This window comes from Ascidiella aspersa, chromosome 1 (genome assembly GCF_963924565.1).
Source record: "Ascidiella aspersa chromosome 1, kaAscAspe10.2, whole genome shotgun sequence".
NCBI classification, from domain to species: Eukaryota; Metazoa; Chordata; class Ascidiacea; order Phlebobranchia; family Ascidiidae; genus Ascidiella; species Ascidiella aspersa.
This window is the reverse complement of record NC_139447.1, coordinates 25,891,327-25,914,774: the sequence shown is the minus strand read 5'-3', so window position 1 is coordinate 25,914,774 and position 23,448 is coordinate 25,891,327. Positions and strand designations below refer to the sequence as shown.

The following is a 23,448-nucleotide window of genomic DNA, read 5'->3' as shown; positions in this document are numbered from 1 at the left end:
ACAAAGTGGTGTACACTGCCTGGCAGATTTTTTATTTAAACTTGCGGCGATAAAATATGTTGTTTTGTAAGAGCAATAAGTTAATTCACTAAGACGAGACACTTTGCACAATGGATGTTGCACGCGCTGGACAAAAAAAGCACAGGAGGGAGCCAGCCGCTTCGCGGCTAGAATAAGGCAAGCGATATGAACAAATTTTGTATTGAAGGTTTTCTGCCGCTAGATTAGAGTAGATAGCTGTAAAGAACTAAATCGAACACATCACACTATTGATTTTTGTCCCCAATTAGAGGCGTATAGGGGTGCAAGAAAAAATTGTCAAATATTTTTCAATTATAAAGACAAGTTATAGGTTTGCTTCGCAGCCAAATTTATATTAAGACCACTGGCAATCAATCTTGTAAAAGTGCACCATGTCCAACCTATAACACGCAACTTCGGGCCACATCCGCTTTTGCCTGCTAAAGCACCGAAACTGGAAGCACAACATTGGGAGTATATGGACACTGACAAATAAGACCCGTTGAAAGAATATAGAATAACCAAGGAATAACACCCTGGTAAAGTATAGTGGAACTGCGCTATACCCCCCTGGTATAATTTTTTTTTTTTTTTCAGTCAATTTTTTTGTGGCTTACTTTTGACAAGGAAAAAAACATAGTTGGAACATGAAATTTTCACAACTGTTAAATACCCTCCCAAAGTTGTTTCTAATATAAAAAAAATTTGCCTAGGTTATAAGGGGTGGTTTTTAGGGGGGCAAAACTGTCATTTTTTGTTAATTTTGGTTTTAGGCACTTTTCAGAGATAAAAAAATGTAAAAAAAATCTGATATATTTATGGATGATGGATACATGGACATATACAATGCTAAGTAACAAAATTTTAAACCTTACCCCTGAACTGTTTATCCGGGGGGTCAAAATGCACAACACTTTAGGAAATTTCAATGATATATTTACACTAGAAGGAAATGACATAAAAATCTGAAAATTTCACAAATGTTAGAGAACCATTTAAAGCTGATGTTAAAATAAACATTTTACCTCTTTAAAAAAGGGGAGTATTTTAGGGGGGCAAAATTAAAATTCGTCCGTTTTTGTGTTTAGAGGTGTCTAAAAAACTAAAGAAAACATTGTAAAACAGTTTTCAATTATAAAGACAAATTATAGGTTGCTTCACAGCAAAATTTTGACCTTCAACTCAAAATAATTAACCCATGGGGGAAAATATTTAACCAAAAATATAGAAATTAAAGTGATTTTTTGATGGAATAAAAATTGCAAACAGAGTGGTGTACAGTGCCTGGCAGATTTTTCATTTAAACTTGCGTCGGTAAAATATGTTGTTTTGTAAAAGCAATAAGTTAATTTACTAAGAGAAGCCTCTTTCTAAAAGGCAAGTCGCACGCGCTTAGTTTCACTGAGACGAGACACTTTGCACGATGAATGTTGCATGCCCTGGACAAAATAAGCACAGCAGGGAGCCAGCCGCTTCGCGGCCAAAATAAAGCAAGCGATATGAATGAATTCTCTATTGAAGGTTTTCTGCCGCTAGATTGGAGTAGATAGCTGTTAAGAACTAAATCGATTACGTCACACTATTGACTTTTGTCCCCAATGAGAGGCGTATAGGGGTGCAAGAAAAAAATGTCAAATATTTTTAATTATAAAGACAAGTTATAGGTTTGCTTCGCAGCAAAATTTATATTAGGACCACTGGCAATCAATCTTGTAAAAGTGCACCATGTCCAACCTATAACACTCAACTTCGGGCCACATCCGCTTTTGCCTGCTAAAGCAACGCAACTGGAAGCACAACATTGGGAGTGTATGGACACTGACAAATAAGACCCGTTGAAATAATATAGAATAACTAAGGAATAACACCCTGGTAAAGTATAATGGAACTGCGCTATACCCCCTGATATAATATAGTAGAACCGCGCTATTCCATCCCTAGCAAAATATGCAAAAACCGCACACCCTGTCTAGTTTCTCTTGCTTTTAGCGAAGCCCAATAATATCAGATCAAAACTGATACCCGATACCAGGCGTTTGCAAGTGAACCATGGGTATAATGTTATTTATTATCACAGTTTTGGCCCAAGCTTTGCGTATTTAATATCAATATCGAAACAAAAATGAATGTGACAAACTAGCTTTCTAAACTACTAGCTTTCTATTCGCAGCTGCGCAGCAGTTTGCAGCAGAACGGATTCACTGTTTGGCTGGACGTCGATCGCATGGAAGGTTCCATCTTGTCTGCGATGGCCGACGCGGTCGAAAACTCGAGCGTAGTACTCATTGCCATGACGGAAAAGTATAAGAATAGCAATCCCTGTCGGACAGGTAAGTTGATGAACAATCAAGACGAGGCGTTCTTTTGAGTCATTGGCATTGGCATTAGCCATTTCCTGGATTGCGACTTGGGATTTAGCGTAGAAGGTTGCATTTTATTTGGGATCACGTTGGTGTTGATTACGTTTTAGGTAAACGACGGTCAAACTTACAAAGTTTTTTCTTTGCCAATATTATAATTAGAATCAGCTAAACACCTCTTAAAAATTATTGTTTAACTCTCAGTGCTAAAACCTATAACGTTTTCATAGCGCCATATTTACCAAAAAAATTGACAAAAAATGTACTGTTAACTGCGATGCACGGTCTATAAAATAAAACTGCGCGAAACCATCCCAGAACAAAAACTAGCCTTATGATAGACAACGTATAAAACAATTTCGATCAACCAGTGGGCCATGGCTCACTGGTGGGCCATAATAACATTTCAGGTGGGCCACAGACCAATTTAAAAAAGCTAGATTTATTGAAGAATTTAGTTTAATCTCGGTCACTATACTTAATTTTACAGGAATATTGGCTTGTGGAGGAATTCAGAAGGAATGTAAATGAAACGTAAATTTATTGTTCAGAAGCAAGTACCTCACTAATACCCGGTGGAATAAATAATCTGTATTGACATATGCTCCGCTATTTGTGTTAAAACATTTTTTATAGTTTGTTCTTTCATCAAAATTATTGGGCCATAGAACTTTTGTTCAACAAAAATGGGCCACGAGAGAAAAAGGTTGAGAACCACTGGCCTAGAGGTTAAAAGGCGAGCAAAGCGTTAATTTACCACTTTGTAGAATCTGAGTACGCATACAAGCTCTCCAAGCCGATTGTGCCCCTATTGCTGGAACAACACTACAAGCCCGACGGCTGGCTGGGAGCCCTGCTCGGCATGCAGCTCTATATCGATATCAGTCAGCAAGATGGGCTCACTTCAAAGATGCAGACCCTCGTTCAAACAATTCAACATAAGACGAAACTAACGACTGCGGCGGTAGAAAATATCACTGGTAAATTTGTCTAGTTAAGTTTTGTGCACAAGGCACTGTGACTTGTAAAATAACTTGTCAAAAATTAAGTCAAAGTCAAGCTATTTTCAACAAATTCCAAACCGATTTTTAAAGCAGTGGAATCTGTCATAAATCATATACGAAAAACTTAACATAAAGCAGGGAACTTGTTTTACGTGTACAAAATTTAATGGAAGTGCTACACCTTGTAAAATATATTATTATATTTATGCAGTTAAGTTATTTGCCTAAATGGCTTAAGGCCAAGGCCAAGTGATTTTTTTGTAAAAATGACTCACGGTAAGTCAGGTTATTTTCTCCAAATTCTTGATTTAAATACAACATTTTAAGTGAGCTTAAACCAAACAATGACTAAGGTTATTATTAGACCACTCGGGCCGCCAGTGCTAAAACATTTTGTCGTAGTATATTCAAAATCTTGACTTGACTTCAAGTCACATCTTTCCAGAATACGTTGTACCATTAGAAAGATGTGTTAAGATTCGATCCGAGTTCGATAGAGTAATGAAGATTGTCTTTTCATAATGAAAGAGTATTTTTTTTCTTAAACCCATGAGTTAAACTCAAAAACGATTTAAGAAAGGACTAACATGATGGTAACGTTTTCTAAACTTCAGTGGTCGACTCTCAACCTCGTTCTGCCGCCCCCGATCGCGCACCGTCTCGTCAGATTGCCGTCCGATCCCAGTCCCGTCCCACAATGACCTCGTGGACTAACAAAGAGGTGGCCGACTGGGCCGCCAACACCGGTGTTGGTAAGCGTTCCGATTTTAATATACTTGCACATTTACTGCCCGCTAGAAAGTTCTCTGTTAAGTATTCTATATGGATTTTGGTTTATCCGTCCCAGAATATTGTTTTCTGACATTATATCTAACATGCTTTTGAATTTTAAACAACACGAATTTAATTTTTGAAAAACACATTTTTTAACGATATCTGGTGACATTTATCCATGCATAGTTCAGTCGCCATAGCGGTCCCGCTAAATATGGCCCTGGGTTGGTTTAAACCCAACCTAAAGCTTTAGACTTTTCTTTCGGTCAACTCTTTAAAATGCCCCAGGCTTTTCACAAATAAATCCCGGGTTTTTTGTCAGCTGGCCTCTCCGAGCTGTTATCTCCGTTCGACGGCGTGGCTCTGCACGAACTCGGCAAGCTGTTGCGTAGATGTCCGAACGTGTTCTACACAAGCGTGAGGGCCGACCTGGCGATGAACCTACAGCAAACTCTGCACCTCGCACACGCGCTCGAAAGTCTTCCGCCCGCTTAAGTATTTTTCTCGTTCGGGTTTTGCTTGGCAACGTTTTGTTAGCGCTCAGAGAGACGAGTGGGAATTTTGTGACGTTTACACGACGGCGTCGGAGTTATTACGGACCGTCTTTTATTGTAATATTTTGGAAAACCTGTAATAAAACAAAATAAATTACGTTAAACAAATAAATACCAAAACCATTACAGAATTTGCTAACGTTGTTAAAAACACTAGAAAATCAATTCAGTTTTATTTATTAAAACGTTTCGATATTCAATTAACGTCTTTCAACCTTTACCAATTTATTATGAATGTGGCCTGCTTATAGCCCCTAATTGTTCGCATTCTGTTGTTTACTTTTTGTTGTACAGACTTTCGTAGCTTCAGTGACCTTTTGAAAAGATTGGCTTGTTTTTATTCGTATATGAATTTGATTATATGCAGTACTATTCGTACATTCCATTTTTTAAACCATCTTTGTGTGTGTTTTATCCTTTTTTAGATATATTTTAACTCACTGTACGTTATTTATTGCACGAACCTTTTTAAGTGTACCTCGTTTCATATTTCAATATAAATACTTTTATAGCTTTATCACTTATTAGCGCACTTAAGTTATATGAAGCATTTAAAGTTTGTGATAAACATCTCGCTTAGGATTACGGAAGGTATTGATGGATTTTTCCCATAACAATGTTTTCGCGTTGTAAGAAAGTGCATATCGTTACATTGTAAAATTTCTGTATAACAAATGTGGTATAAGGTGCCTCCTTTGCGGCCTTTATGTATTTCTATAAGTAACTTTTTAGAGTAGTTTAGTGACATTCAAAAATAGAACTTACTCAATATGTAGGAATGCCTGACACTGTTGTCACTCCTTGTCGCACGACCCATTATTTAATATGATTGTATTCATTTACCTATGGTCGCAAGTTCTGTCACACAGCATCATTCTTTTTTAAAACTACCATGTTAACTGAGGAATTAAACATTGCGTCTAATCGTCATGTTGTACGTTTTACCGAGATGTAGCTGCATTGATTTTGGCTAATAGCATGATGACTTGTTTCTTTATTTTATTTGATGGCCAAACACACGCGTCACGGCAATACTGTTAAACTTTGTGAAGCGTAATTAAAGTGACATATCCGCGATAAGAAAGCTTGTGTAGATTTAAAACGTACGACGCACTTCCAAGATTCACAAGGCCTAATCGTACAGCTATTTACAGCCTAACCCGAAAAATTTGGGCTTCGCAACCTGTGATTCACAGCGCCATCTCCTCAAGGCGAACAGTGGCGACAAAGCCCCGGCCGTTGACCATGTCGTCCGACTGGAAAACCACTATAATTTGCTGGCGTGCGGTCAAGGTAACTGGTTCCGATTTAATACCGCAGTAAGACAGGACTTCCGGTGTGGATATATTCTCATCCAAGTCGGGATACACCAGCACTCGGTCGTAGGCGCAGTTTGAGCTCTCTTCGAGGTCCATTCTGGGAGCAAGTTTTCGCACTTTTTTATACAACTAAAAACATAACTTTCTCGTTTTTAGCAACCCTATATCTCTAACCATTCTTAAATGTATGTGATAGCAGTGGTCGTGAAGTGTTTTTAGGAGGACCGATCTGGCGTGACACATCTTTACACTTTGGAACATTTAGCATTAGCAAGTTTGGGCTAATATGGGTATGTTTTATAGCAAAATTGGTTATTTTGAATAATATTTTACCGGCACAGAATGACGTTTGTATTGAAGTCTGGTGTTTATTTTCTATTCTGTTTCTATAAACACTATTTCTTGAAACTAGATCCCAAAACATAATCCAGCTTACTTCGGAAAAGTTAGTTTCAACACCATCGGGTTTTCTCTTGATGTCTCCTTGTCAAAACGCCACACGCACTGGCTGGATAACGGATACAGATCTGTATTGTAAAAAAAATACGTTATACTGATTTGTAAAGAAAAGTTTTATTAACTAATCCTGCTGAACAATACAGTAAGAAAATAAATGGGATTGCAGTTGTTTTAAAACTTTTTTAAGCTTGCAGCACACTGCGAAGTTTGGTGCAAAGTCTTGTGAAGATTCAATTATTAGGTGCAACAAAGAAAAAGATTTACGAAAATAAAAAAAACATCAATTGCTAGTTTAGGTTTAAGGTCTCCTGATTACTGTGCTACAAGGGCGTTTTTTCGATGCAATGCCTACCAGGGTATGATGGTGTGGTAATGTTTGTTGGCTCACCAATCCCAACAGTCAAAAACTCGCCACACGTCGCTGTGAGGGACAATGGATCTGTCGGTGGCGAGGGCGCTGCAACTACCAACAAAAATTTAAGTAAAATGATGAGCTTCACAATAACCGTTTTTGGAAATTATTTGGACAGCATGGGAAGTGAACATCTCATTCTACAACCCTTTAAGAAACCACAGTGAGCTACATATGACGACATCACCCTATCCACTGTGCAATAACCAACAATTTCCGGTATTATAAAATTCAATAAAAGAGTTTACGCCGCAGTGGTTCCCAAACTTTTTTGGCTCGCGGCACACTAAAAATATCTTAAGTATTTCGCGGCGCACTTTTAACAGAACAACAATAGAGTCTCGTTATAATCGCCCTTAATACACGACCTACTATATGTAAATGTCTTAATATGATTAATTTGTATTGGGTAGTGCGTATATAAGTCTAAAATGCTTGCGTGTATGCCTATTGGTAATACAAATACTCTATTTTCCCAAATTACAAAAAGTTTCACGGCACACCTGGCAATTTCTCGAGGCACGCTAGTGTGCCGCGGCACACAGTTTGGGAATCACTGGTTTACGGTATAAAAGTTTGGATATACAACAAAATATATTGTTCAATGTTGACCTGCCCTACGTAGAACAGTTTGACCTTTTTTACTTACTAGACTAGAGAATAGGCCTACACAATATTTTTTACAGCCTTGTATATCATCAAATATTATTATAAAAGTGCTGCATATTAAGGATATTTATTAGTCTAACAATTGGCGCTCTATAAATTACAATTTGACTTACCCGTAGAAGTTGGCGTATTTGTTTGAACTTGAGTTGTCGTTGTAGTGGTTGTAGTTGTTGTAGGTGTCGTAGTAGTTGTAGTTGTAAATACCATTTGTAACAATCCTGTGAAACAAAAAAGTTTCACATAGACGTTGGCAATTTAAAGTTTGCTTGTATTTGTAGTTACGCTTTCAATTTATAGTTGCGCATTTTTTACATAGTCGTAAATACATACTTAAGCGGTGATGTTGCTTCCTTGCAGGGTGATGAACTTGCTTCCTTGCATAGCCTAACAGGCAAAAAGAATACATTTTTTAACAACATTTTATGATTTTTATTTGGCCTGCATGGACCCCTAAAACTAGTCGCCGTACCCCCAAGGGGTCCACGGACCCCAATTCAATAACCACTGGTTTAGAGCTTGTCTACCAATGTTTTTCATGCGCGTGATCCACCGACTAATTCAAATTCGGCTAAAATAACGACATCGCTACGATGTGCGATTGGGTGGTGGCATGTAGGATTAGACAACGGGTACCCAGAAAATTAAAAGCATAAATTAACCTGATGCAACAATTGGACTATATTATCTGTCGTTGTTCAACAGTTGCGGTATAGTTTTGTGCTCTTTTTTACACCATACACAAAACGGTTCTTTGCGCCTCAGGAATAATTTTGAAATGAAAATTTTGCCCAAATCAAAGAAATAGGAATAGTTTTTACAAATATCAATGGCTTACCAGAAAATAGGCGATTCGTCGGCATGAAAACACTGGAATGCCCATATCTTGCGCCGCTAGACGTTAACACTGGGCCAGAGTACGGCCCTGCACGAAGGTTGGGAACACCAGAATGCGATGGGAAACCATAACCTCTTGCGCTATAGGTGGAAAACCTGGGACTCGAGACCCGTCGTTGTGCAGTCGGGCTGTTTTGTACACGCGGAAGTGGTCGCGGCGGGGGAGCCTGTTCTCCGTCTCCCGCCAACGTTCCCTCTTCCTGTCCAGGCTTTGTGACCACCATCGCCGTCCGATCCGTCACAAAGTTAAACTTGAGCGACAAACGAATCACCTCGTCGTCGATTTCGCGGATCGCCTCCTGTTTTTTTGTTTAAATATCGCAAGTCAGTGCCAGTGGAGATTTTTTCTGTTACTTTATTCATAGTAGTTTGTTGTTTGGCACTTTTGAAAACATTATGGACACGTGTTTCGTTAAATATAGCTTTAGTGCAGCGGTTTTTAAGCTTTTTCTATCACACCTGTCTTGTGCCCCTCCTCGGCCAAGAATGTATGGGTACCCAACAGGGCCGGATTAAGGGCCCTGTAGTCCTAGGTCTGATTAGTAGAAAAGGGCCTAATTTTGCAAACCATAGCAACAAAAAGTAATAAAAGTCCATTCATGAAAAAATTAAATATCTACTGCAAAAAAACATGAAAACTGTCTGTACTGTACTGTATTGTACACTATCAGCCTAACAAAAATTTAACCTTAAAAATTAAGGGGCGAATTTTTCCAGGGCTTAAGGCTATAGCCTTACTAGCCTAGTGGTTAATCCGGCACTGGTGCCATATCAGTGCGACATAAAGTGTTGCTAATTGTGTATAATTTGGCTAAGCTTTAATTTAGGATATGTAAACTGTTAATTGGCACGCCAATTGCACATTTCTGATGTATTTCCAATCGTTCCGGTAAGAAAATTATTCTACTTGCACCTCGATGCCTGCGATGAACACAGCGCTGACTTCGCGAAGCGTATCGTATTACCTGATCGTAGCCGTCTACGTATGTCTTGTTTTTCAAAAGCTCCTTGATGGTGCGGTAGGCCCAAATCTTTTCCATGTCGAAACCAGGATCCACGAAGGAATTGCCCAGAACGACACCTCGCCCCACTAAGGTTACGTCGCCGTCCGCCGATCGTCCACCGATTACACACTTCATGTCCGGAAGCGGTTCTAGAATGAAAACAGATCAAATGTTTAAAAGCACAAAGAAACTAAGGGGATAAAAACAAACGAAAAAATCTCTATTGAAAACCTTACTGCCTATGTTATTCTACTTCATTTTTTTAACTGAACTTGAAAATAATGGGTCTTACTGCAACTAAGGAGTGCCGAAAATGTCACATTTCGGGTACCTATTTATTTACCGCTGCCTAAATGGAATATTATCCATTCGTCACACGCCTATTTATGAAAACTGTTGAGAACAGGCAAATCGCTTTTCAAGAAGTTGCAACCGCTAAATGGTTGTCGGGCAAAAAAAGTGTTATGTACCTGGAAATAAACCCTCACTGCTTGATCGAATGGTTGGACCGCTCATTAAACGACCGACCACCATTATCTCCGATCCGTCGAAAAAATTGTCGAATCTAAAAAATGACACGTACCGTTGAAGTGTGGCGTTTGCAATCTGCCTAACAAACTTTAAAACAATAACACTACATTGGTTAGTGGTTACCGTTTATTTATAAATTTGGCAATGTATGTAGCCGTTAAATTGAATATCTTAATTAGAGTTAGAAACATAGTGGCGGTAGGCTACCACTCGGAGCCGAGGTATGTTTGTCACTCAGGTTTTACTCCGCAGCCACTTTGGTGTTATTTATTTATTAACCTGTTAACTTATAAAGTGACTATATACTAAAAACTATAATTAGGTTGTCATATGCAAAAGTAATCAGTTTGGGTCAAAAACAACAATTAAAAACGAACATAACCGAATGAAAGACCTCTGGGTGGAGAAACTCAAATAAAAAACAAACATAAAAGGGTTGCCAAACTATAAGCTAAAACCTTACTGGTGGTTATATCCACGCTTAGAGCGTTGTAGCTACGTATTTTACAACTATAAAAGCGCTGACGCTTTTTTAAAACACTTATTAATTTAGTAACCGCACAGTCGGTTACCTGGTGCTGCTCAACTCCGCTACGTCAGTACCGGTGTAATTCATAATGACGTGCGCAAGCATTGGCGACGCAACCTCGTCGTAGAAACCTTTCAACTGAATGACAGCGTCCGCGTCGTTATAAATGCGCCTGTTGGATGCAAAATGTTCCATTTAGCTCTTAAGACAGGGGTTGTTAACTAGGGGTACGTGTGCCCCCTGGTGGTACGAAGCACCAAAGCAGTGTGGGTACGACATATACAGTGTGAAATTATGCGCTATTTAGGCATTTCTGGAAAGAATGCGTAATTTACGTAAAGCAACAACAAAAAGCCAAAGTAAATTGACTGATTGTTTGTGTGTTGTAAATATTGTTGAACTTACCAGACTGTATTCAATGCATGCTTTACACGTAAGTTGTCAATACACTGAGTATTATTCCTATTATTACAATTTTATTTACTTCCGTCGGCCATTGTAGACAAAAAAATATTCATGAAAGCTAAAAGGGTACGAGCGCTAAAAATGTTAAGAAACACTGGCTGAAGACATCCATTGTAAAAAGTTTTATTGTTTAAAAAAATTTTCTGGAATATTACTAATTAAGAGTGATAATATAATCAATGCGAATATTGTTTGGCATATGTAATAAATTCTGCGTATAGTCAATGTACATCCGGATTTTAGGAGGGGCGACGAAATTTAAAAGAAATGCTTGTGGCAGTCACCTTTTCATTTAAAAAATTCGAACCATTTGCACTTTTTATACTAAGTAGTTCCCCTTTTAACGATTGACTCGCAAAACAACGGTTTATCATGCTTTGTTCGCATTCTTACTTTCTTACCGCGAAATACCCTGGTTCTCTTTTGATAATCTGTTTAGAAAATCGTGATCCAAGTCTTCACCGAAACCTAGGCAGAAAATAGAATAGCGACCGCGGACACGTTCCGTCACTCGACGTCGAATTTCTTCGCTGTTTGTAATCCCTGAAAACGACAGTAGGCCATAAAAAACGATGTTGATAACCAGTTAAGTGTAAACAACGCTCTTCAGTATTTAATAGCGCGTTGATGTTTGTCTAGTATTAAGACCTGTTGTGGGTCGACCGTCGGTGAGAGCAATAACCATTCCAGCCCTTTCGAAAGTGTTGCGGTCGTGAGAAGTGGTCGTTTCCAGCAATCCAATGCCCGCCATCAAGGCGTCGTAAAAATTCGTACCTAACCAAACAAATGGTTATTAAAGGATGTGATTGAAGGATAATTATGTTTAGTTTGACTAAACTTCATAAATTACTATAAATACCAAGCTCTACCAACGAGTTGATACCATCTTGTACAACCCGCAAGAGCTTAAATGTTTTAAAGCACAGCAAAAGGTAGGGATTGTTTTTGTTTTACCATCTCGGGAACAGTCACGCCGCATAGTTTGGACCGCAACTTTCGCACGGTACAGCAATTTCAAGTTTATGCTTCAATGTGTTACTGTTGGAGAATTATCACAGAGTGCAGGAGTCATATACCTGTTTTTTTTATAGGGCTTAACAATATCCCTTTATTGGTCCTTACGAAACTTATATTGTTTAAAGCAAATTGACTTAAAGTGAAAAAAAATGACTGTCGAGCCTGACGTCAACTGCCGATGCTTTGTCTCCTATAAGTCTATAAGAACATGTCGCAATGGTTACTTACAAATTTGCGTTGATTTTAAATAACAAGTAACAGAGAAAGTACAAAAAAATATTATAAAAGAGAAGTACAAAAAATATTTATGGAGCGGTGCATTTTTCGCTATTGAGTTTGCAAGCTAGGTTTTTGTAGTTCTAAAAAATATACTTACTTCCTGCTGCTCTAATCCTCGACACGAATTTCTTTGCTCTCTTAATGCTATTTGGACTTACTTCCATCATTTCGCTGTTTGTCCATGTATCAACACGACCGGAAAACGTTATTATATTGAACCTTTGAAACAACACAAATACGCATGATTGTGACGTTCTTAGTCTAAGCCTACATTAAATAAGAAGTTTGGTTGTCAAATTAGTATGACAAGGGACGTTTTTATTGGTGGGTTCTACCCAAGTGTTTTAAAACCGCAACTGAGACGCTGTAAGCACATCGGTTAGTAAAAAAAAGCGAAACCGATTCGGTTAGTTCAGCGGTTCCCAAACTGGGGTCCGTACAGCAGTTTCAGAGGGTCCGCAAGAAGAATTAGTCTTTTAATTTTTTTAACATTAGTCTATGTTTTAAACACTATCTGTTATCTTTATTGTCTTTAATTATGCTTTATTATTCGATCATAGCGCGTTTTATGATGTCTATTGTGACATCATAAAGCATCTAGTATGCTGTACTACCTGCTATCAGCGAATCGTTCGCATTAGTTAGAACAGTGTGGTCCAAACCCAGTTGCAATTTCAGCCAAATTGATCTGGTTAATTAAACCTTTTTGCGCGAAATGATAACGTTTTTGTAATTTAGCGATTGGGAAGTATGCAACATCTCTTTTACGTGAACATTCTACGCTTATAAAATGCAGTCTTCTAATTAAAATTTTTGTCAAATACGCAAATTTTTCTCGCTTCGCGCACACCAGTTTTTCCAGTCTCATAACATTCGATTTTATTTGCGCACAAGTTCGACGACAGAAGCAAGTTTCTGGAGCGTATCTGTCTTTGGATGCTACTTTGTGACGTTATGTTTAAACATTTTATGCCTCGACCAAACGAAAAACGTTGATCCGCTCCTGGTACGCATTTAGCCAACTTTATGTGGCCCGCGAAGAATATGTAAGACATATTGTGGCCCGCGATGCAGTCAACCGTGGACCACCCTGAGTTAGAAGGTTGTTACATTAGAAAGAATCGTGACTGCACTAGTGTATTACAAGAAATATGGGTCAACTGACCCTTGAAATTTTATAGGGCCGCAAAATATCAAAATAATTGCAACGGGTCCGCTAGGCAAAATTTTTAGAAAAGTTTGGGAACCGCTGGGTTAGTTGGTAAGTTCTCGTACCTATCGTGAGGCTTCAGGTCGCCCAGGATGGTCGTGAACGCCTTCTTGGTGTGGCTCATCTTCGAACCGAACATTGAACCACTTTGATCGATGACGAACACGATGTCCTTTGGGATTACCGGCATTCCTTCGGGCGCGAAAAAGTGCACAAAGTAGCCGTTTCTAATTAATATGCTACCCCCCAGCGCCTCTCTTTTAACATCGTAAGTGACAGTGAAAGCGTGATCGCCGCGTCGAAACTGCTCCTGCTGTATCACGGTTGGCTTATAACTGAAACACAAACTAGCATGAAACATCAAACTACTCTTGAGGGCATTTTTAGTCAAGCTTTTAAGTTGAAATTTACTTATTAGCCCATTTAAACTCCCTTCGTTCTTAACAATAAAGGGAAATTACCTTCTCATGATTCAATATTATAAAACAGTAGAATCTATTTTACTACTGCGCCCAGCGATTAGGTTAAGACAGACCGTACCCATACTGGCAAGAATCAAAGAGTTGATTTAAGCAAAATACTAAGAAACAAACTTACGTCACAAAACCCTGTGTTTCTGTCCTGCGAATCTTTGCGTCCTGACTGTTTCCCACGTCAAAGGGCGAGTCCGGCCGCTTTCCGTGCTCGTTTGGAGTTGTCACTTCCAGAAGAGAAATCCCAACCTGTTCGTTAATGTGGACTTTGATCTCGAAATCCTCAACTGTCTGGAAATAGAGTCGAAACAACTGTTATTACAAGGATTTGCTGTTTCACGGACACAGGCTGCGATTTAGTTAGATATGTTATATGAACTAGTACGCTTACCATACGTACAGCTTTAGCCAGGACAGCCCTGTTGTTATGGCTTAGCACATGCGTTCCGGTCGGCTAACCAAATTTTCGCTTTGACATTTAGTTTATCAGTAGGGCCCGCAAAAGTCAATAAAGTTAAATTTTTTTAAGGACCTCCTCTGTCCACGAATCAAAGAATAAAGTTCTTTTCAGCACCCAGGGGACTGTTTCTAAGAAGTTTATAGGTTAAAATAAAGTTAAAATTTACAATAAGGTTAAAATTTTTTAATAAAGTCAAAATTTGTCAAATTATGGCTTTTGACAAAGTTTTTGTGTTTCTTGAGATTAATTTTTGTAAAAATCTTCGTGGAAGCATTGTAAATCAGGAACTGCGACACAAATAAACCATATTAACCCATAAAAGCAAGAAAAATGTCACACAATGCCCACTTGGATCAGCAGTAACTTTTTATGCAAATTGTCCAGTGTTTTATTTATTGTTACGTATTTAAATAATTTTTATAAAACACTTAATCTTCATAAATGTGGTCTTTTGGAAGATCAACAGTTGGATTTTAGGAATAGCCTGCTTCTTCTTCTTCTTTCGTGTTGCTTAGATATCTGGGCAGTGGCTTGTGAGCCACTGCGTGGTAGAGGGTTTTGCGGCCAATATCGCTGCCCAACCACCGGAACAGGAAAAGTTTGGACATTCTTCCACGATGTGGTTTGCCGTTTGTGTGGCTCCGCACTCACATAGTGGGGAAGGGGCAAGGCCCCATTGAAACATAGAGGAGGCAAAACGGCCGACTCCTGTTAATAAGCGGTTGCGTCTCACATTCGTTGTTCTCGACAGCTCTGGGGCGTGGTAGCGAGCCGCGGAGATGGATGCGTGTAGCTTTGTCTTGTTTGTTGACCATTCTTCTTCCCAGGTTTCCTCCTTCCATTCTGACGCAGTTTTGCCATCAAGGATTGCTTTCTTGAATGACTGTGCTGCGGTTACAAAGGAGTGTCGTGACTTCAGTCGCGTTGCCTGCGCACAGCCTGAGATTTTGCTGTGCAGTAGATGGTCAGGCCACGAGAGTGCCTTGCGCGATTGAGCAAAGGTTGCTCCCTTTCGCCTTATGTCAGTTGGCACAATCCCTGCTAGCACTGGAAGGTTGTTTACTGGGGTCGCTGTTAGACAGCCAGTGATGGTCCGCAAGCAGTTATTTATTGGCACGTCCAGTAGTTTGGTGTGTGCACTCCTGGACCATGCGGCCGCACAGTATTCTGCTGGCGCGTATACAAGCGCGAGTGCAGTAGATCGCAAAACATTGCTGCTGGAACCCCATGTTGTGCCAGCGAGTCTTCTAATTAGAGCTGCTCGGGATGAGACCTTGTTCCTCAAACCCTCCAGGTGTTTTCGATACGTGAGGGAACGGTCCAGTTTGACTCCAAGGTAGGTTGGGCACGGGTCAAAGGGAAGGTTGAAGCCGTTACATATGATGCGTATCTCCCTGGAGGCTTCCCTGTTGTTTAAGTGGAAGGCGGAGGCGACAGACTTTGTTTCGCTCAGCACCAGTCTCCATTTTTCAAGGTATGTTGAGAGTGTGCCGACATCCTTGATGAGAGTACTTTCGACAGTTTCCCAACTCCGGCTTGACGTAAGTATTGCGATGTCATCTGCGTATGAGTATTTGCGGGCAGTGGTTTGGGGAAGGTCATACATGTATATGTTGAAGAGCATCGGTGCAAGCACAGAACCCTGTGGGACCCCATTTCTTAGCCGCCTTAAACGACTTTGCTGGCCGTCGCTGGTACGGAGAATGAAACTCCTGTTAGATACCAGTTCCATGATAAACTGTACCATGCGTTTGTCAGGGACGGTTTTCAGGAGCTTGTAGGTTAGGCCCTGGTGCCATATGGTGTCATAGGCAGCTGTCAGGTCTAATAATACAGCGCCTGTTTTGTTGTTGGCTTGGTAACCGTCTTCAATATCCTGCGTCAGGAGGGTGACTTGGTCTGATGTGCACCTACCACGTCTGAAGCCTGCTTGCTCTGATGGTAATTGGGGATCAACGACAGGTTCTAATCGTGAGTGTATGATTCGCTCAAGAATCTTGAAAGGGATGCTTAGCAGGGATATTGGGCGGTAGCTCTTCGCATCGTCGGTTGGCTTGTTTGGCTTGGGTATGGCTATCACAAGGGCTCTTCTCCATATCCTTGGAATTTTTAGCCGGTTCATGCACGACGAGAGGAACTTTGCAAGCCAATGGATTGCAGAGTCCCCCATGTGTATGAGGAATTCTGGATGGAGGCGATCGGGGCCAGGTGCTTTGCCGGACTTTAGCTTCCGAAGGGCGTTGCGGACTTCTTCGGGTGTAAACTCGCTAGAGAGGTTTGCGTCTGCAGTCGGTGATCTCCAAAGCTCTGATAGTTTCTTTACCAGAGTTGTCTTGGATTGCCGATGGATTTTGGCATTGCGACCATTTTTCACTAGACGCGAAGCTATAGCGTTTGCTGTGACAGGACACTTGCCCGGAGCAGCCTTGCCACGGCCCGTGAGTCGATTAATGGTGAGCCACGCCTTTCGGCTAGAGTGTGTGAAGTCGATGGACTCTACTGTCTCGATCCAGCGAGCTTGGCGCTTTCGGTCTAGGTGGTTTACCAGTTCATCGGCTGCTGATTTGGTTTCTTCCAAATTGCTGGAGCGTTTAAACTGGCTATACAGGTCCTGGCAGTCCCGGTCCCAGCATGGGACGTAGTTATTGCGGAATCCCCGCGGGATTGCCTGTTTTGCCGCGCGTGTCAGCATTCCTGCGAAAGCGTAATAGGCCTTATTTTGGTCTTGCGAGTCTGGGCTTAGCAAGGTTTTTGCCATGTGGTGTGTTGCCTTGTTGTAGAGCAACCAACGTGCCTTTCGGAAATTCCACCGTCTCACAGGTTTGCTTGGGGTGGGTTTTAAATGACCGGCCATTGATGTTATTGAAACTCTGTGCTGTGACCGAGGGAACCGACTGATGACGTGTCTTTCGGGAAGGGCTTGTCCAGAAGTCACTCTCGCAAAAGCAAGGTCTGGATTGCTTCCAGTGCTCCAGCGTCCCGAGGTAAAACTGTCGGGGTCTTTTGGGTCATACAAGAGCGACAGGTTGTTAGCTGATGCCCAGTTGGAAAGGGTTTCTCCATCGCGATTGCTGGTCTGGTACCCCCAGTCCGTGTGGTGACAATTGAAGTCACCTACATGCAGGCAAGGGGCAGGGAGTATGGGCAGCGAATTTATCTCGAGTGCTACAGGTGGCGGCTTGTAGACGTTAACGTGAGTGGTTCCTTGTACTTCAACAGCATGCCATTCAATGTCGCTTTCTTTAGGGCATCTTGCTTTGATGGTGTAGTTAAAGCAATTTTTAACAAATGTGGCAATTCCATGTTTCCGGCTAGTAGTATAATCCGCAAGGCGATATTGCTGAATCTTTAGCCTAGCATCTGTGTCGCAGTGGGTTTCTTGGAGTAGAATCAAGACTGCATCATGTTCTTCCGCCAGTCTTGTGATTACTTCCAGCTTAGCGTTGGTGAGGCCCTCTACATTCAACTGGAGAACCGACATCCTCTCATCTTTGACGATTGTCCGCCCTGAAAAGGGCGCAGTGTGGGATTCGTGGATGTGGTTCGACGTTGAAGCACTTAACGTTTTCATATCTTCGCATAAGTAGCAAGTTTCGTTTCTCAGGGCTGTTTCTCAGATTAGCTCTGATAGGCTCTGATACTTACGGGGACGACCACGTGAAGGTACTTGCTTTCATCCCCAATAACCTGCTGACATTCTGTAATACAAAAAAAAAAAAAAAAAAAAAAAAAAAAAAAAAAAAAATGCCTAAGCAAGCTAAATCTATCGCCAAAAAACCCGACGCACTTTTTATAATCCATAAAACACCTTGACTTTTCGACAAAATATTACGTTTGGGTTTGAAATCGACAAAATATTATGTTTGGCTAACTGGCATCAATTCAAGGAAGAACTGTGGCCTCTACAAACAAGCAATTTCGTTAGGTTAAAATAAAGTTAAAATTTGATAAAAAAAAAAAAAAAAAAAAAAAAACAGCTTGTCAAAGAGCTCTGTCTGTGTTTCTTTACGTCACTGTAGCTGGTAATTGGTCTAGTGCAGGGGTCGGCAACCTTTTGCTAGTCGCGGGCCAAAGCAACCTTAGCAAGTTCTCGGTGGGCCGTAATAAAATTCCACAAAAATTTTGTTCTTAAAAAGCGTGGTATTTAATTACACTGAATGGGGGTCGGACCTAAATGTTTTATGCAATTGAATAGAAATATCTATTTTATACTAAAAATATAAGGCGCGAAGCGCGAAAAAAATTGCGTTTGCTTGGTTTACATTGCCTTTCGATTTGCAAGAAGACGTAACGCATTGCGCACACACAAAATTAAAATTAGACACATTTTTGATACCCTTAGGTGCAATTTTTATCATAAAAGACGGATTCATCAGAGAAAAGATTATAAAGATTAAGTTGGAGAAACTTTCATTTGAGAGTTCCATGCTACGATTAGTTTCCATTTAAATAGTTTTTATGCGAAATTTTTTTGCATTTTCGTATTGTTCAAAAAGTTAAAAAAAATATGATACATGACCTTGGGTCTAGTTTGAAAAAGAGGTCGCGGGCCGGATGATTTTCACTGGCGGGCCGGATCCGGCCCGCGGGCCGTAGGTTGCCGACCCCTGGTCTAGTGTATATAGGACAGTAGAAGTAGATGATCTTCTTTAGGTTTAATTCAATTTATCCCAAGTAATCAAGCTGGCTGTTTGCCAACCTTTTTCGATAAGGAACTTCTTAATTCGGTGCAAACCAGAATGTATTTAGATTTTAACTGCTGCACTCTCGCACAAGGAGTTGACTGCATGGGAACAACAGACTTATTGACAGGGTTGCCATACCGTCCTTATTTTTAAGATTTGCCAGGTCTTAGAACTAAGGCCAGGGGCAGATCTTACCATTTCTAAGGCCAGGTCTTAGAAAACTTAAATGTCCTTATTTCTAAGAAATGTCCTTGTTTTTTACTTGCGTGCTTACTTTACCTTATTTCCAACTATTACAGAACTTCGATCGTTTTCCTCTAGTAACCGCTGTTGCATAATACTCTTAAATTATTCATTTGCGCTGAGATTTTATGACATCATAGATGCAACAATACCTAAATCAGAAAAATCTATAATACCATAGTATTAAGACCAACGACATAATAAAGCTAAATACGCAGTAACATCTAGCACAGAATAAGATCGAATTCGTCAGGATAAGGCCTAAATTTGCCGAAATAAGGCCTAAATAACGCCTATAACGGTAGCTAGAGGGTGTGGGACGATCGGAGGCAGTGGGTCTGGCATCTGCCGTTTTGCTGACTACGTTTGGACGCCCTAGCTTTACCGGCGTTGTCAGGGCGCCGCTGTTTTGGCACCGAATTTTCGATCCTGTTGGGGGTCATTGGTGGGGTAAAAAATGGGTTAGGGTTTAAATTATTAGGGGAGTTAGTGATGTACTTAGTTGGAGCTTGGTGTTAGGTAAAGTGTTGTTTAGGCCCGATTGTGACCATTTTGGTCTTATTCCGAACTGTGTTTTATTCTGACGTTGATGTTGTTCTTATCTCGGCTTTGTGGCTGGAGTCCGTACCAGGATAAAGCAGCTGACGACATTTTAGCAGTAAACAGCGGTAAAAGGTTACTGGTACTGCTGTTTAGGCTGCAGCAGAATAAGGTGCGGCGAAGGCAGCATTTATTGCGAAGTTGTTTTTAATGGGGAAATGGATGCAGCGCAGTCGACACCTGGATTAAAGCAGTAAAGCTATAAGAAGGGATGGCCAACACGTCGATCGCGATCGACCGTTCGATCGCCAAATTTCACCTGGTCGATCGCGTTGATTTCGTGTCAGATTTCTAAAATAGCGTTCTACAAGCAACATTAATAGTAATAGAACGAAAACAGACCACAAACCTTGATAAATTGCTTCAGCAGATCGGCAAAAAGTATGTAATGTGATATGACACGGCTCGTATAAATATCATGTATGTCGAAAAACGTTTTTTAAATGCTAATCTAATTTTTTGGTTGTCCTTATTTTTGGGTCCATGTCGATGGCAACCCTGCTTATTGAAGTAGCATGCTTGTTGTTTACCGATTGACCTATTTATCTAACGTCGTGTACTCACCTCAAAACATCGATCGATGGAGTTTCAAAATTATGGTATGCCTAAATACTTTTTTTCAAAATCATGGTATGCCTAAAGACATAAATAAATACTCAATATAGAATTCACAACCAATCTGTTTAACAGCCAAAGTGGTACATCTAAGTGACAAACACAAAAACTCGGATAACAAGTTAATTGATTATGAAATTAAAAAATACATAATTGATGGAGGTCAATCAAGTAGTTGTTGATTGCACTTACCTGTCCGGGATCGGCGTAGATCACGTGGTTGTAAACTCCCAACTTGCGTTCGAGCAGCTCCTCGTAGTTCAACCGGAACGTCACCTGACTGTTAGGCTCAACGTTGACCGAAACGTCGAAGGTCTGTGTGCCGCGAATCTTGGTCTTCACCAAACCTGCAGACTGGCCCTGGATTGGATGCGAAACATAGAAACAGGTTTATATCATCGCTTTTCGAAATCTGCTTGTCTTTGTACCTTTTTTAAATCCACCCTGTAAGGATTTTTAACCACCTAAAAATCAAAAACTTTTCACGCTTATTTTTTGCGAATTTTCACACGAAATCGTAAAGCGAATTCTGATACCTTATGCTTAAAAGGACTGAGTATATCCTTATCCGAATTAACCCATGTTTAAGTTCCTGTTTTTAAATGACTTTACCTGACTTAAGTCTTTCGGCCACTTTGGCTAAATGAAGTGCTTTCATTAAGCATTTTTCATTACAAAATTGGGATATTTTTTGTACATAAAACAATTTGCTTGCTGTATGTTGCGTTTGTATTATTTTTGAGATTTTGTTCATAATCGGACTAGTTTACCAATTTTAACAGTTTATAGTTAATTTTTATAACAGATATTACTTGAAATTGACTTGCTCTAATTATACCTTGACTGATTTGTTATTTATTCAAAATGACTTATTTAAACACTGGTGAAGACTTGATTAAATAATTTTGGTATAATATTCATTGTTTTAAGTACATAATTAACGTGCAATGCGCTTAGCATGAGATTACCGTTGAAACGGCGTGTTGATATTCCGCTTCTGCTGCCTCTTTCTCCTTTACTATTCCGACGTATGTCCGACCTTCGATTTCCCTGCAATGCAAAACAGAAACATTTAAACGTTGCACATTGGCATGGTGTTACAGCTTGACGCTACTAAACGGCTTGCAGGAGCTGTTTTATATAAATAGTTCAGATAAATATGAAGCGTGGCTTTGTATTAAGGAACGCTTCTTTAGAAAGTTTCTTTAGGAAGAAATGCTTCATTTAAAAACGTTAAAAAGAAAGGATTTTTTATTTAAAAATATAAATACTGATTAAGGATGGTTCCAATAACCACAGCTCTTCGTATATTTATAAATCAGTTTACGAACAAAATCGATTGGAAACTTTAAATGGTATCCTAAAGTTTTATTCCATTTCGAGCCCTTTATATTAAAAGCAGGCGACGATGGGTCAACTTTATTCTAGAAATTTTGTCCTAAACTGGACGCGTTTTCCTCGTTTCTCACATCGAGAAGTTCGAGATAAAGGCGGCCTTGGGCAGCTTCATGTTGACGTTGACCTCCCGGGCGGCATTGGCTCTGTTCTGCACCACGCTTGTCACCAGCACTTGCGAGTAGCGTGACGTTACTTTGGAGAGGACGTGAAATTGGACGACATCCGCCCGCCCTGAGTCGCGACGAATGCGAGCACTTGAGCCCGTCACCTGAAAAAAAAAACAAAGGGTAATGGCATTGTGGGTCAGTTAAAATATCTATAAGCGTACCGCCGAGGGACGTAACTTCGTCGTTGCGGCCCCGGTGCAAACTAAAAACAAATTCACTTTGAGGCTATGGCCGTCGTGGCGTCCCCCCTTGGATTCGTCATTTGGGGACCCGTGTTTCACAACATCAGTTAAAATAATTGTATCAGCACATAAAACATGGTTTCTGTAACAAACAATGTTTTCGAAAAATGCAGATAATTGTGATTCATTTTATATTAAAATTATATTGTTAAAAAGTACTAATTGAAAAGACGAAAAATGGCGCTTAGCTTAGTAGGCTTAAACATATTGCCTCTATATGTGCAATGGTGTTTGAAACGGAACTATTAGGAGGTTTTGACAAAAACATATAAGGAATGAAAATTCTGTCGAAAAATATTATATGTTTATATTCTAAATAAAATATTTACAAGTTTAACTAGTTTTTTTTTCATTTTTAAGATAAAGTTTAGCAATGCGGGGCCATCATGCCCCGGTGCATTGCACCGGATGAAGCGCTGCACCGCCTGACTACAGCATTTGCCTTAATTCCACTCTTTTTAAAGTTTATGAATAGCGCGTTTGGGCTTAATAGATTTCCTAAGAACATTGTACAAGCGGGTAAAAGTTCGCGTAAATGCGATTAAATCGCATTACCATAGTAAAAGTTGGCAAAAATATAGTTGGGGGGCATAGCCTTGTCTAAAAAAATAACTCTTATATTGAACGTACTACCTTGTGTTTCGGTCCTCCGGCGAACAGTAGAAATCCATTAGTTGTCACAAAAGATATGACAAGGCAGCCAAATGCCAGCGAACATCTTCCACCAAACACATTTGGCAACATGACTAAAATTTATAGTTAGCAATTGACTTATGGATATAGGTGCAGCTGACCTATAATGTCTTACTAGTGTGACTTTGAACAGTTCAAATCCCCGATTTAAAACTTCTGCAATGCGCTTTGTTTTTCAGCATTTTGAGTGTGGCTAGCGAAGCGCGGTCTGGAACTCGTCACAGACAATGGTCTGTTTGAAAGCAACCAAGCGTAAACTAGCACAATAACAAGATTTGCTGGCGTAATGACTCAGACAAGTTACCCTTTGCATTGCTGAAAACCGCAAAAAAATTATTGGCAACTCCCCCGCATATTCGAGATCGGAACTT

The 23,448-nt window shown here is 40.1% G+C and overlaps 2 protein-coding genes across 5 annotated transcripts in view; one reads left to right on the top strand and one right to left on the bottom strand.

Moving 5' to 3' along the window:
- The window catches only part of LOC146168556 (uncharacterized), a 10,772-nt gene extending 4,987 nt beyond the window's left edge, over positions 1-5,785 (top strand). For both annotated transcript variants that reach the window (XM_083388845.1, XM_083388844.1), the window contains exons 10-13: positions 2,192-2,351; positions 3,149-3,361; positions 4,000-4,137; positions 4,482-5,785. In XM_083388845.1, the coding sequence (XP_083244971.1) occupies positions 2,192-2,351; positions 3,149-3,361; positions 4,000-4,137; positions 4,482-4,654 (684 nt within the window). In that variant the 3' untranslated portion in view covers positions 4,655-5,785. The remainder of the gene's footprint in view (positions 1-2,191; positions 2,352-3,148; positions 3,362-3,999; positions 4,138-4,481) is intronic.
- On the bottom strand, positions 20-23,448 carry LOC146168555 (inter-alpha-trypsin inhibitor heavy chain H4-like). Of its 3 annotated transcripts, XM_083388842.1 has the most exons (19): positions 23,018-23,438; positions 22,047-22,243; positions 21,546-21,627; positions 20,770-20,937; positions 14,099-14,265; positions 13,567-13,836; positions 12,389-12,510; positions 11,644-11,769; positions 11,397-11,538; positions 10,574-10,702; positions 9,941-10,035; positions 9,432-9,619; positions 8,408-8,765; positions 7,903-7,956; positions 7,686-7,790; positions 6,844-6,954; positions 6,469-6,559; positions 5,897-6,129; positions 20-4,787 (listed from the first exon to the last, which is right to left on the bottom strand). In XM_083388842.1, the coding sequence occupies exons 1-18, from the start codon at positions 23,126-23,128 to the stop codon at positions 5,904-5,906; spliced, it is 2,742 nt and encodes a 913-aa protein (XP_083244968.1). In that variant the 5' UTR covers positions 23,129-23,438; the 3' UTR covers positions 20-4,787; positions 5,897-5,903. The 3 variants fall into 3 exon arrangements, with proteins under 3 accessions (XP_083244968.1, XP_083244969.1, XP_083244967.1); XM_083388841.1 differs by lacking the exon at positions 20-4,787 and having other exon boundaries at positions 4,821-6,129; positions 23,018-23,365; XM_083388843.1 differs by lacking the exons at positions 20-4,787; positions 6,844-6,954 and having other exon boundaries at positions 4,819-6,129; positions 23,018-23,448.